This window comes from Macaca nemestrina, chromosome 14, assembly GCF_043159975.1.
Source record: "Macaca nemestrina isolate mMacNem1 chromosome 14, mMacNem.hap1, whole genome shotgun sequence".
NCBI classification, from domain to species: Eukaryota; Metazoa; Chordata; class Mammalia; order Primates; family Cercopithecidae; genus Macaca; species Macaca nemestrina.
In genome coordinates, this window is record NC_092138.1 from 8,956,655 (window position 1) to 8,969,955 (window position 13,301).

The 13,301-nt window shown below is 43.0% G+C and overlaps 1 protein-coding gene across 7 annotated transcripts in view; it reads right to left on the reverse strand.

The window, feature by feature from the left end:
* The window catches only part of LOC105498806 (SECIS binding protein 2), a 41,612-nt gene that overhangs the window by 5,930 nt on the left and 22,381 nt on the right, over nt 1-13,301 (reverse strand). For all 7 annotated transcript variants that reach the window (XM_011771158.3, XM_011771157.3, XM_011771156.3 and 4 more), the window contains 5 exons: nt 12,712-12,844; nt 7,040-7,206; nt 5,847-5,985; nt 4,127-4,280; nt 3,200-3,420 (listed from right to left, as the gene is read on the reverse strand). In XM_011771158.3, coding sequence (XP_011769460.2) covers nt 3,200-3,420; nt 4,127-4,280; nt 5,847-5,985; nt 7,040-7,206; nt 12,712-12,844 — 814 coding nt within the window. The remainder of the gene's footprint in view (nt 1-3,199; nt 3,421-4,126; nt 4,281-5,846; nt 5,986-7,039; nt 7,207-12,711; nt 12,845-13,301) is intronic.

Genomic DNA, 13,301 nt, shown 5'->3' on the forward strand with positions numbered 1-13,301 from the left:
TTCAAAGTTTAAGTTCAGAATTATTAGGCAAAATGCCACTCAGAGCAAATACAGTACTTCAACGTAATTCAAGGCTATAACATCAATTTTTATCTTTAAGATGATTGCAAGCCATTGGCTATCTTATCTGGCAAATATTTATAAAATATACAATCAAGTCCCTTATGCCTCAAAGCAAACACGTGTTGGAACCACAAAACGAATGCATTTTAAGTACACAACAAATCCTTATGATGCTGACCAAGTAAAAACCTAGCCCCATGATCTGGCAAAGGCAGAGAAGGGGAATGACGTCTTCCAAGAAAGTGGGGTGACTGTAGGCTGAGTACATACATTTCCACCTTTTTGTTTTTTAAAGACACAAATCCACGGGAGAACGTGAGAGACAACAGCAAAAAGTTTCAGAAGCTGAAATGCAAATGGGCAACTAGGCTAGCCAACCTAAGCCAACAGTGAGAAAAGCCTAGAACAGCCTGGACCCCAGAATCCCCCAAAGGTTGGGAACAGGCAGCACAGGGTGAGGCACAGGTGAAGAGGGCTGGTTGAACACTCGCAAAGAGGCAAGACGGTGTCCAGTCCCTCAGCTGCAGCCCTCTGGTGAGGCACAGCACAGGTATGCAGGACATGACGAATCACACATCTAATAGTGGTGAGAGGATGAGTTCACAGGGTGAAGTTCACCTGTCCCTCCAGGTAGGCAGTGAGAAGTCTTCCTTGGGGATGTGACCAGCCCTAGGGGAGACAGAGACACCTGGGGGCACTTCCAACATGGGAGCAGCCCAACCACATCATCCTACAGCAGAAGTTCTCAGTGCACTCCTTGGAGAAACAGAAGCAGCACTTGGGAACTTGCAGGAAGTACAAATTCTTGGGCCCACTGGACCTCTTGAAGCAGAAACTCTGGAATCTGTGTTTCCCCCAGCTCTCTGGGTGATTCTGATGCTGGCTACAGTTTTGAGAATCATCACCCTCAATACTGCTCACAGCCTTGAACACCAGCCACACACCCGGATTTCTAGTCGGCTATTTAGTGGCTCTTAACTAGGCGCAGAAAACCAGGACACAGAGGACATCTGGAAAACCTCCACCATGAGAGGTCAAAACAAACAGACTGAATTACTTGGAGGAAACAGAGGCACTGGAGGGAGAGGAACTCGACATCATTAAAATTCCCAGAGAGGCGACCATGAGGCAGCAGCAATGTGATTAAAAAAAGGAATCTTCAGAGGACAAAAACAGCTCCCCAAAAATAAAAATAATATCAGACTAAAAAATTATACAGAAAGTTTACAAGATATGGTTGAGAAATCCTAACAGAAAATGAAACCAAAAGAAAGAGATGAAAAGAAGCAGGAAACAAATAATGTGAGGACACCAGCCCAGGAGTCCCAACCCTGACATAGTTCCAAGAAGAGCTGGCAGGGACTGGAAGAGAGGATTCAAAACAAAAATTCAACATGTTCCAGAGCCAAAGACACTGGATGCAAGCTGTCTCACATCCTATAACCCCAGGAACAAGGCACTTCCAGTGAACCTCCAGAGAGCGGGGGGTGCAAAATGATCACAAAGGATCAAGAATCAGAGACTCCAGATTTCAAGCAAGAGCTTCAAAATATGCCTCCCATGAATCCTTTTCTCCTAAACCACTGAAGGATGCACTCTAACAAAACAAGAGTGCAGCCCAAGAAGGAGTCCATAAACAACACCTTATCAAGAGCAGGATGGGAGCCAAGGGTATCCCTGGGTGGCAACTGCATGAGGTGTAGCGAGCTGGGAATGAAGGTTTCTTCAGCAGATGAACTGCAGAATGCCTGGTGTAACCAACTGTCTCAGAGGAGACTGAGGCAGCTGGCTGAGGGCATGAGGTTTCATTAATACTAAGTATATAGACAATTAAGCAACCACCACAAAACAAGAATAACCCAAACTATACATTAGGGTAAGTAACAGCAAAGCCTTTTTGCTCTATTGGGAAGATGACAAATACTTAAAACTGAAAACATGTGAAGCCGTAGCTCACAAGCCTGTTATATGGAGACATGGAGGAAATATCCCACAATGTGGCTAAGAGCTGATAGGTGCAGTTGCTAGGAAAGGGAGAGAGCCCAAACCTGCCTCTCCCTTAAAAACCCCATAGGACTACTTGAACCTTTAGCTGTGGACATGTACAACATTGACAAAAACAGCCAGGGAAGCATGTGGCCTGTCCTCTCCAATGAGGAAAGGCCTCTGGGCACACAATCAGATGGGTGGGTCACTGAGATCCCTTCTGTCATATTCTGGTCACTGGTGATGCTGGACCCATACTGAGTTAGGACAGGGACGAGCTGCTGGCTAGGGGCCTCAGACGTCACAAAACTTCCAGGCTTTAGATATGAAATGGTAACTGGAAAACATCATCTCTGAGGGTTCAGCCCCAGGATGTGGATGCATTATCTCAAAGTGGGACTCTATAAAGCTGAATTTGACACTGCAGGAGAAAGGAATGGGGTCAGGGAGGGGCTTGTGAGTGTTCCCTAGCCTAGACGGAGATGAAGGACAGGCGTCCATGAGCGATGCCACTCTGCTCTTATCAGTTCTCCTATTGCTCAATTCAAGAAGGACACAACACAGACAGGCAAGTCCTCCAGGAGCCAAGAGAGCACAAGCAGGGGGTAAACATGCGATGTCACAGGTGAGGGTTCACTGTTACCTGACCCAGCATATCACATCCGACAAAACAAAAACACACATTCCAGTTTAAGTAAAATGGCAAAGTATTTAGACAAAGCCACATCTGTAACAAGCAAACGGATGAGTCAACCCCAGACTGAACAACTAAATATCAAGTACACGAAAGCCCTAGGTTGGTACTGCCTGGCTGCCAGGCACAGCATCTCTGTGGTGCAAGTCACCAGTGACAATCCCAGCCCCAGGGTAGTGGCCTGCACAACAGAGGCATGTCTTTCCCTGATGCCAGAGGCCTGTGTGGGCTGGGTGGCCCCCTTGTGTGCAGGACCACAGGACCCACCTGCCCTACAGAGGTACTTAGTAAGGGTCAATGCAGTTGGGAAACAGTTACTCAATAAAAACAAAAACCACAAAGAAAACGAGTTGTCTAGGCCTGTGGCATGGGCCACCCAGGTGTGCGGCGACCGTGAGGGCGCACCAGGCACTCACACAGGGGCCCACATGTCACAGGACCCCACGGTGCCTTTACCTTTTGACTGTATCTTTTCACAGTTGGGAGAAATAATGACACATTTCAGTTTTTTGAGCTTCAGGTGTTTGAGAACTTCCCTCAACCCCAACACAAGTCGACGTTTAGTCTTGGCCTTGACTGGATCTTTCTGGTACATACGGTCTTGGAAACGGACCAGTTCTTTGAGTAGGTCGGTAACACAAGCATCCACTTCTTTACTAAGCATCTGGCTGCAGTAACTGAAAGAAACAGACATCAGGAATTGTGCCACTGGCTGTGACACTGCCGCACTGCTCCCATCCCACCCCAGGGAGAAGAGACGTAGACTGCATCAGGCAAGAAGTCACGTTTCGACAAGTACCACTAACCAGAACTGTGGAATTACTGACAATTTAATTTCATGGAAGGTAAATACTGGGGCATCTTCCCCCCATTCCCAACTACAAGGGACAAATTTCTCTGCTCCCTGACCCCCCACCATAGTTTGCCACAGGTCCCCATCTCAGCCACTACCCTGTGCATCAACCTGTCATAAAGATAAATACTGGGAGACTACCCTGGAAGAAAAGTGGGCAGGGGAGAAGGCAGAGTGAGCACACAAGGTTAAAGGAATCCTGCCGCCTAAGAAATTACACAGAGATTAAACCATGAAAAGGGGCCCAAAGATGATGCGTGGTCACTTCACTATCCATTCCCCCGACTTCAAACCTGGACTGAGGGCCCCTCTTCCATCATTAACACCCCAAGAAACTCAGTAGAAGCAGAATCAGACACAACGATTAGGCTCTCCCTGAATGTGTGCAACGAGGTACCCGGCTTCTTTCAACCATGAGGGTTAAAGCACAGTGTGGTCCAGCAACAAGGATTTATGGGAGGTATCAATGCCACACTGAACCGAAGCACTTCCATCTTCCCCTAGTCCCTGGCAGGCAGGGGCTCACTCACTCCCTGAATCTGCGGCTGTGGATCTTAGGGAAGGTGGCGTGATTGGGAGCAAGGTGGGAGGCCTCTGTGTCCCTCTGGAGTTCTGTGCCTGGTGGCTCTTCAGACTTGCCCTCAATCGCAGGAGTGGAGATCGGTTCGTCCATCCCCTCTGGCCCTTCATGGAGGAAAAAGTCATCATAAGACATCTGTGAGGCCCAGTGCACACACTGAGGGGCTGGCCCAATACAGTCTCACCGATGCAACCAGACCGTCCCTGCACACAACCACCACATCCACAGACAACATGCAGAGAGGTTTACAGAAGGCAGCAAAAACAGACGAGGATGCCTGGGGAAACCAGAAAAGCTGGTGGAGGCAGTCATGCCTGGAGGTGTGCCTCCCCCCAATTTACTTACACATTCACTTTTATTAGGGTAAAATATACATTAATGTTACCATTCTAACCACTTTTAAGTGTGCAGTTAAGTGGCCAAATTTATTTTTTGATTTTGAAATTTAACCTGAAGAATCTCTTATCAGGGAGTTTTAAAAAACGGGCTTTTAGTTTTAAGTTTTTTCTCAAATGCTTGAGGCCATTTCTTTTTGAAATAATCCTTTAGAAAGAGCTGAACTCCAACATCTAAACTTTGACAAACTCAAGAGGTGTGTGTTTAAACATACCAGATCTGATGCAGTGATAGCCTACTGTCCCCAACTAGTTACTTCTACTGACTATCAAAATGCAATTGCAGCCACAGATCACCAAATGAAGGAATGAAAAAACATGTACCACACCCACAAGAATGGCAAGGTTGAAAAAGATAGTGCCCTGTGGGCTGGTGGAGATGGGGAGCACCTGCAACTCTCAGCCTCCCCTGGCCTTAACTGGTAGAACAGTCAGAAACCCACTGGACAGGAGCTACTCAAGTAACTCTACTCCCAGGTAATGCCCCACGGGAATGAGTGCTTGTGTCCTTTAAGACACATACAACACTGTCCACAGCAACCTTGTTTCTAATTACCCAAACTGGAAAATGACTGAATGCCCATCCGCAACCCTGTACATTAGTCCAACTGAATTTTACACAGTAATGAAAATAAACATCTCCATGTTGCCAATAAGACTGAAGGAGAGGGGACAAAGAGAGCAGCACACCACACAGCTGCACCAGAGCCACATCGACAGCCCTTGGTGGGGCTGCCATGGGGCACGGTCTCCTAGGGAGGCCTCTGACAAGAGGGCACAGGCAATTGCTGGGCCCCGTTTTGCTTCTTGATCTGAATGCGGTGGTCACTGTGAAAAGTCCTCAAGCTGTACACTGATGATTTGTGCACTTTTCTGAACGTATAACTGAGTAAGAAGTTTACTTAAAAACACACAATTGTGTTCATGCCCCTACGTCTCCTATACCTGCTGGTAAGCAGCTGTGCAGCTAGCGGTGTTAATTCTCATGACCACTTCAAGTTAGAGGACCATCCAGCATCACACAGATCAAACTTGGTGGGAAGGGAGGATCCTCACCTCTGTGCCTCACAGATCCCAGAACCAGAGGAACTAGAAACATGCCCCCAACCATGGGGACCTCCCTTCCCTGTAAAACTGGAAGCTCAGTGCTGACCCACTTTCCCCACAAAAGCAAGAGTCGTCAGCCAAGTCCTGGAGAGTTTGCTCAGCACAGCTCATCCTTTTCATAGTTGCTCCCGTTTAAATTATTCTTAAGGCACAAACAAAAGTTGGTACCTGAGGGCTCTGCCTGCTCAGGAACCTGGTCATCACCACCACTCTCTCCATCTTGTGTGTCATCACTGGTAAAAGCTGGACTCACAGCATTTTCTTGGAGACGCTGCTGCTTTCTCTCTTGCCGTTCTTTCAAAATAATCTTAAAAATTTAAATAAACAATTAAAATGCCTAAATACTTGTACTTAAAAGATAAGCTCTTCTGCAAATTAAACTGCCTAAGTTCAACCTGTTGGCAATGTACCTACTTGTGCCCTGAGAGCAGCCAAGTGCTCGCCAGTCTCCAGGGAGCTGACCCAACCCTCCCTGCTGGTTTTGGAGTGGCATATTCCTCCCGAGGTATGCAGAGCAGCCACACAGGAGAGCCCTGAGCTCTGAAGACAATTCTGCAGCTCAGCACTCGCCTGAGCACCCACACCACAGGGCTGCTGTGAGAATTCACTGGAGGGAGGCTGGGCGAGATGGCTCATGCCTGTAATTCCAGCACTTTGGGAGGCCAAGGCAGGTGGATCACCTGAGGTCAGGAGTTTTGAGACTAGCCTGGTCAACATGGTGAGACCTCATCTCTACTAAAAATACAAGAATTAGTCAGGCATGATAGCACGCACCTGTAATCCCAGCTACTCGGGAGGCTGAGGCAGGAGAGTTGCTTGAACCCGGAAGGTGGAGGTTGCAGTGAGCTGAGATCGCTCCATCACTGCACTCCAGCCTGGGAGACAAGAGCAAAACTCCATCTCAAAAAAAAAAAAAAAAAAAAAAAAAAAAAAAAAAAAAAAAAAAGGAATTAACCGGAGGAGCCTGTGACTGTCCTCCTGGAAGGTCTGCAAGGAAGTGTGCATTATTTACTGACTCTGAACATCAGACAGATCAGCTAGGGTAGGATGAAAGGGAATCATAAGAAGAAGAAAAATGCAACTCCTCCCATTTCTGGTTTTCTATCCATCCACTGTAAAGTTAAAAAAATAAAAGATGTTCTTTTCAGGTAGCTAAATCATTTCCCACATCACATGTCCCTCACGTGTCAGGCTGGGAGGCTGAGGGATCATTTGTTAAAAGTATCATTAACATGTTTTACTACAACATATTCAAATAATGTAAGTCGTAAAATCTAAACATCTAAGAGCTGGGAGAATAACTATGGAAATGTGAAACTAAGTTTTTTAGCGCCTCGCTTTGGCTGAAACACCCCACACACCTTCTTCAGTGAGGTTGGCTTCTTGGCCTTGGGGATCTCCCTCTGCTTTCCTTTCTTCATCAGCGGGGCGCTGGAGTCCAAGGGATTGTGTGGGGTCTTCATTTGACTCACGCGGCGGCCTCTCTCCCCTGACGTACATTCTTTGGAAAGGACTGGCACTGCTCCAACTGAAACACAGTGGAACAAAGGCCTCAAGGTCACCTCCCAGACGCTCCACTCAGCTGTTGGACCACAGCTCGCCCAGAAGCTGCCTCAGGGTATCTGACAGAGCTTGCCAAGTCACCCCCAGCCTGTCCCCACAACCCTTCTTTGTCAAACAATCTCTTACACATTCTTTTCATTGGCAATAATTCCAAATGAAATTTAGTGTCTTTTGGATAAGATTCCCAAAAAGTATCAAGTAATTCAGGAACACCTACCTTCCTATCCATGTAATCAGATCTCCCATATTTCTCAGTACAGTCTCATACTACATGGATCTCATTTTTTGACTCAGGACAGTTCTAGGTGGTCTGCACTCACTGTTGCTACTGTGAACACGTCCCTCTCCACCACCTTTTCTAGTTGACACTGCCTTTGTGGAAGCTGGCCCTATTGGTTTCTTTATGTGTATCTTGTATCTAGCTACTTTATAAGGCCACTATAAGATTCTAGTAATATTTCTAGTTAATTCTCTTGAGTTTTCCAGACATGTTTTCTGAAATCCCATCATGGGCAGTTGGTAATCCCTCTATATAGTCAATAAATTATTGTGATTACTACTGAACAGTTCAATTTTATTCTCCTTTTCTGTTCTATTTCCCATCTCAATAATTATTTCAAGTAAACAGTTAATTCCTATATAGTTTTATCCTCACTTTTTGATCTGGAAAATTTCCAAACATACGCCAAAGAAAAAAGAATGGTAAACAAACCCCTGTGCCCAATGTCCACCTTCAACAATCATCAGTATTTTTCCAAATGTATTTTACCTGCCCTCCTTTAATTTTGGAACACGTTTTTAAAATAATTGGTGCTCGTCAATTAGGCAGTCCCAGTAAGTCTCGCCTGTCTGATTCACTGCTGCAACACAGAACGTAACCTGCACAGGTCAACCAAGACAACTGTACCTGCCTCCCAGGCTGCTCTGGCCTTAGTGACCACAGCTGCTTGCATCTTTGGAGCCTTGTTTCCACATGGTGTTTGAAACATACATGTGACTATGTGACTGGCTCAATTCTTTTTCTCAGCTCTTCTTGGAAAACCCTGTATGGCTCAAAGGTGCTCACTCACCCAGTCCCCAATGACACCAAGTTCAGCATCTCACTTGGGCTCCTGAAAAACCTGCCACAAGCTCTCTAGCTCTACACACACCTCCTGCACCCCACTGCCAGGCAATTCTTCACAAAGCACTGACAATAGGCCTGAGGAGGGTCCTTCCTACAACAGAAGAAGATCAACCATTCCCTCCCACAAAAACAACCACAAAGTTCAACAGAACTGCCAAACACAATCATATCAGTCCTCTGGAAAGTGACCAAAAGGTTCCAACAAACCAAAGAGTACTTACTCCTTAGATGACTAGCCTTCAGGTGAGAACAGTATGAGTCTGGACATTCCTGTCTGAGGCATTTCCCAGTCTCTCCCTGCTCTGCTTTGGCTCATTCAGCAGGTGCCAAGGCTATGAAAACCAGCAGCTTCCCTGTCAGTGCCATAAAGGACTTGCTGAATTGAGTGTGATCATTTAAATTAGTGATTTCAGCAAATGGGGAAGGCAAGGCAGCATGGCCAGTCTGAGGCTGCCGTTTTGTATAGGCAAGCAACAGACATGGCCAGGCCAGCAGGGACTTTACACGGAGTCCAGGGGAAGACTCGCTATAGGGATGAGCTATGGGGTGGTCAACCAAGAATTCTACATCCAGCAAAACTAACCTCCAAAAACTGAATGCAAAATAAAGACATTCCTAGACAAACAAAGACTGTGAGAATTTGTTGCTAGTATGGCTTGTGTCACTAATACTAAAAGAAGTCCTCCAGAAGAAATACTACCAGAAGGGATACAAGATGGCAACTGAATCCAGAGGAATAAAGAACACCTAAAATCATAAATATGAAACTTGGAAATACACATTTTTTTCCTTATTCCTTCTCTTCTTTAAAAGATATGGCTGTATAAAGTAGTAGTTCCAACACTGTAGTGTTTGGTTTATAATCTATTTAGATGTACCATATGCCAATAGCATAAAGGGGGAGGAAGAAAATGGAGACATATTGGAGTAAAGTTTCTCCAGTATATAAACTAACATGTATATTGTAATCCCTATAGCAATTCACTAAGAAAGTAGTTTTTCAAACTAAAGTTAAAAAAGATCAACAAAGAAATCAAAAGTGTACTCTAAAAACATTTAACACCAAAGGTAGTAAAGGAGGAAGCGAGGAACAAATGACAAAGTTGGCAAAAACAAGCAATGGGGAAAGGACTACCTATTCAATAGACGGTGCTGGGATAACTGGCTAGCCATATGCAGAAAATTGAAACTGGATCCCTTTCTTACACTGTATACAAAAATCAACTCAAGATGGATTTAAGACTCAAATGTAAAAGCCGGAACTATAAAAACACTGAAAGACAACCCAGGCAATACCATTCTGGACACAGGAACTGGCAAAGATTTCATGACAAAGACATCAAAAGCAATTGCAACTAAAGCAAAAGTTGACAAAAGGGATCTAATTAAACTAAAGAGCTTCTGCATTGTAAAACAAACTATCATCAGAGTGAACAGACAACCTACAGAATGGGAGAAATTTTTGCAATCTATCCATCTGACAAAGGTCTAATATCCAACATCTATAAGGAACTTAAACAAATTTACAAGAAAAAAACAACCCCATTAAAAAGTGGGCAAAGGACATGAACAGACACTTTTTAAGAGACATACACGTGGCCAACAAGCATATGAGATAAAGCTCAACATCACTGAATCATTAGAGAAATGCAAATCAAAACCACAATGAGATACCATCTCACATCAGTCCGAATGGCTATAACATGCTGGCAAGGTTGCGGAGAAAACGAAACACTTATACACTGTTGCTGGGAGTGTAAATTACTTCAACCGCTGTGGAAAGCAGTGTGGTGATTCCTCAGATCTAAAAACAGAAATATCATTTGACCCAGCAATCCCATTACTGGGTATATACCCAAAGGAATATAAATCATTCTACTATAAAGACACATGCACGTGAATGTTCACTGCAATACTATTCACAATAGCAGAGACATGAAATCAACCTAAATGCCCAGCAACGGTAAACTGGATAAAGAAAATGTCGTACATATACACCATGGAATACTACGCAGTCATAAAAGAGAATGAGATCATATCCTTTGTAGGAACATGGATGGAGCTGGAGGCCATCATCCTTAGCAAACCAATGCAGGAACAGAAAACCAAATACCACATGTTCTCACTTACAAGTGGGAGCTAAATGAGAACACATGGACACATGGGGGGAACAACAGACACTGTGGCCTACTTGAGGGTGGGAGGAGGGAAAAGATCAGAAAAAATAACTATTGGTTACTAGGCTTAGTACCTGAGTGATAAAATAATCTGTACAACAAATCCCCATGACACAAGTTTACCTATATAACAAACCTGCATGTGTACCCCTGAACCTAAAATAAAAGTTTAAAAAAAAGGAAGATCCACAGATAAAAAAAAAAAAAAAAAAAAAAAAAGGAGTGTTTTTTGAAATAAACTACTTCAAAAGGAAGAAACATATCTAAAAGCCTATGGTTGAAAATTTTCAAGTTGCTTTTTGACATATTGTGCATTTTAACTGTCTTGGCTCTTAAGAGAAGATGTGTCAGAGGAAGAGGCAGCCATCAGCACTACTCGACACCGTTCCCAGTGGTGCCCCATGCACAGGCAGTAAACCATTTCCATGGAATGCAGCTTCCTTCCCCAGATGGTAAAGATCTTCAGGAACTCAGGGCACTTCTACAGATAAGGAGGTTTCAGCTATACAATGTCATCACATCAAGTGGAAAGCTCATCTTTTAAACTGATCAATTTTTAAAAATCATCTTATTTTAATAACTTAAAAATGTTTTAACTGTGGTAATATATGACATAAAATGTACCATTTTAACTGTTTTTAAGTGCACAATTCAGTGGCATAAATTAGATTCACAATGTTGTGCAACCATCACTATTATCCATTTTCAAGACTTTTTCATGCTCCAATGAATACTCTGTTCCCGTTAATAATAACTCACCATTCCTTTTCCCCTCAGCCCCAGGTATCCTCTAATCTATGCTGTTATGAATTTGCCTATTCCACATATTTCTTTTAAGTGGAATCACAAAGTAGTTGTGTTTCTGTGTCTGGCTAATTTTATATGGTATAATGTTTTCAGGTTTCATTCATGTTGTATCATGTATAGGAATTCATTCTTTTTAAGGTTGCATATTACATTGCGTAGGTATACCACATTTGTTTACACCGTCATGTGGTAATGAACATTTGCACTGTTTCTACCTTTTGGTTATTGTGAATAATGCCATAACAAACCCCAGCGTAAAAGTGTCTAAAACTATTTCCTTTTGGGTAAACACTGAGGAGTGAAATCGCTGAGTCATGTAGTAACTGCATTGAGCATTTTAAGAAGCCACCAGATTGTCTTTCACAGTGGCTGCACCATTTTACATTCCCACCGTCAGCGTACGGGGTTCCAATGTTTCCACATCTTCACCGACACTTGCAATTTTCTGTTTTTGGATTATAATCATCCCACTAGGTGGGAAGTAGTATTTCACTGTACTTTTGATTAATATGTATTTCCCTGATGACTAATGATGTTGAGGATCTTTTCATGCACTTATTGACCACTTGTGTACCTTTTTTGGAGAAATGCCTTTTCCAGTTCTTTGCCTGTTTTTTTTTTTTTTTTTTTTTTTTTTTTTTGCTGTTGTTTTTTTTGACACGGAGTCTCGCTCTGTCACCCTGGCTGGAGTGTGGTGGCGCGATCTCAGCTCACTCCTTTGCCCATTTTTAAATTGGATTGTTTGCTATACAGCTGGAGTTCCTAAATACTTGAATATTAATCACCTATCAGATATATGATCTGAAAATATTTTCTCCCATTCTGTAAGTTGTCTTTTCACTTTCTTGATAATGTCCTTCGGTATGCAAAAATTTTTAATTTTAATGAAGTCCAAAGTTTATTTTTCTTTTGTTGCTCATCTTTTTGGTGCCGTATCTAAAAATCCAATGTCTAATAAAAGGTCATAAACATTTACCCGTTTTCTTTTAAGAGTTTTATAGTTTTAGCTCTTATATTGAGCTCACTGATCCGTTCTGAGTTCATTTGGATCTATGGTGTGAGGTAAGAGGCATGATTATTCTTCAGCATGTGGAAATCCAGATGTTCTAGTACCATTTTAAAGACACTGTTCTTTGTTCTTTTCATGGAGTTGGCATACTCATGAAAAATCAATTGGTTGCAGATACATGAATTTATTTCTGGACTCTTTAATTCTATTCCATAGTTCCATATCTATGCTTATTCCAGCATCACACTGTTTTATCTATAAATAACTTTTGATAACAAGAGAAAATGTTAACACAATAATCTAGCTGAAAAAGACTTCAACCACTTGTCTGAGATGGAAAGACTATCTTACCTGAGACTACCACTGGTCTGGAGGACTGCTTTGCATGCTGAGAGTGCTGCTGCTTTTCCAGGGCTGTCAGCACGCCCCCCAAATCCAGCTGCACTGGAAGCTGGCTCTTCTTTACATTGTTTCTAAAGTTATCCTGAAAGTTCAAAATTCGTAAGTTTATTTATAAAACTATACAAACTGTGCTTTTCATTTTACAAAAAATTGATGTAAAGATAAAATGAAATAGAGACTATAAACAAGAATTTTCAAAAATTCAAGTAATGAAAGGAAAAACAATCAATCCCACATTATCTGCCAGTATTACCATGGTTGTTTATGTCTTCCTTCTTTTAGAACATTGGGTTTATATTAAATCACCTACATGACTGTCTATATCTGTATCTCCACTGTGAGTAGTCAACAATACACATCTACAGACAAGACACTAGCACTTGTATAAAGTCTTTGGCTACAAAGTCTGTGTGTGAGGCTACTTGGTTAGTACTATTGCCTCATTAGCCCATTCTCTCTCCAAATGCCTCTGTAAACCAACAAAATGGCATGAAATTATAGTGATACAAAGTCTACATAAGCCCAAATCATACTCAGCA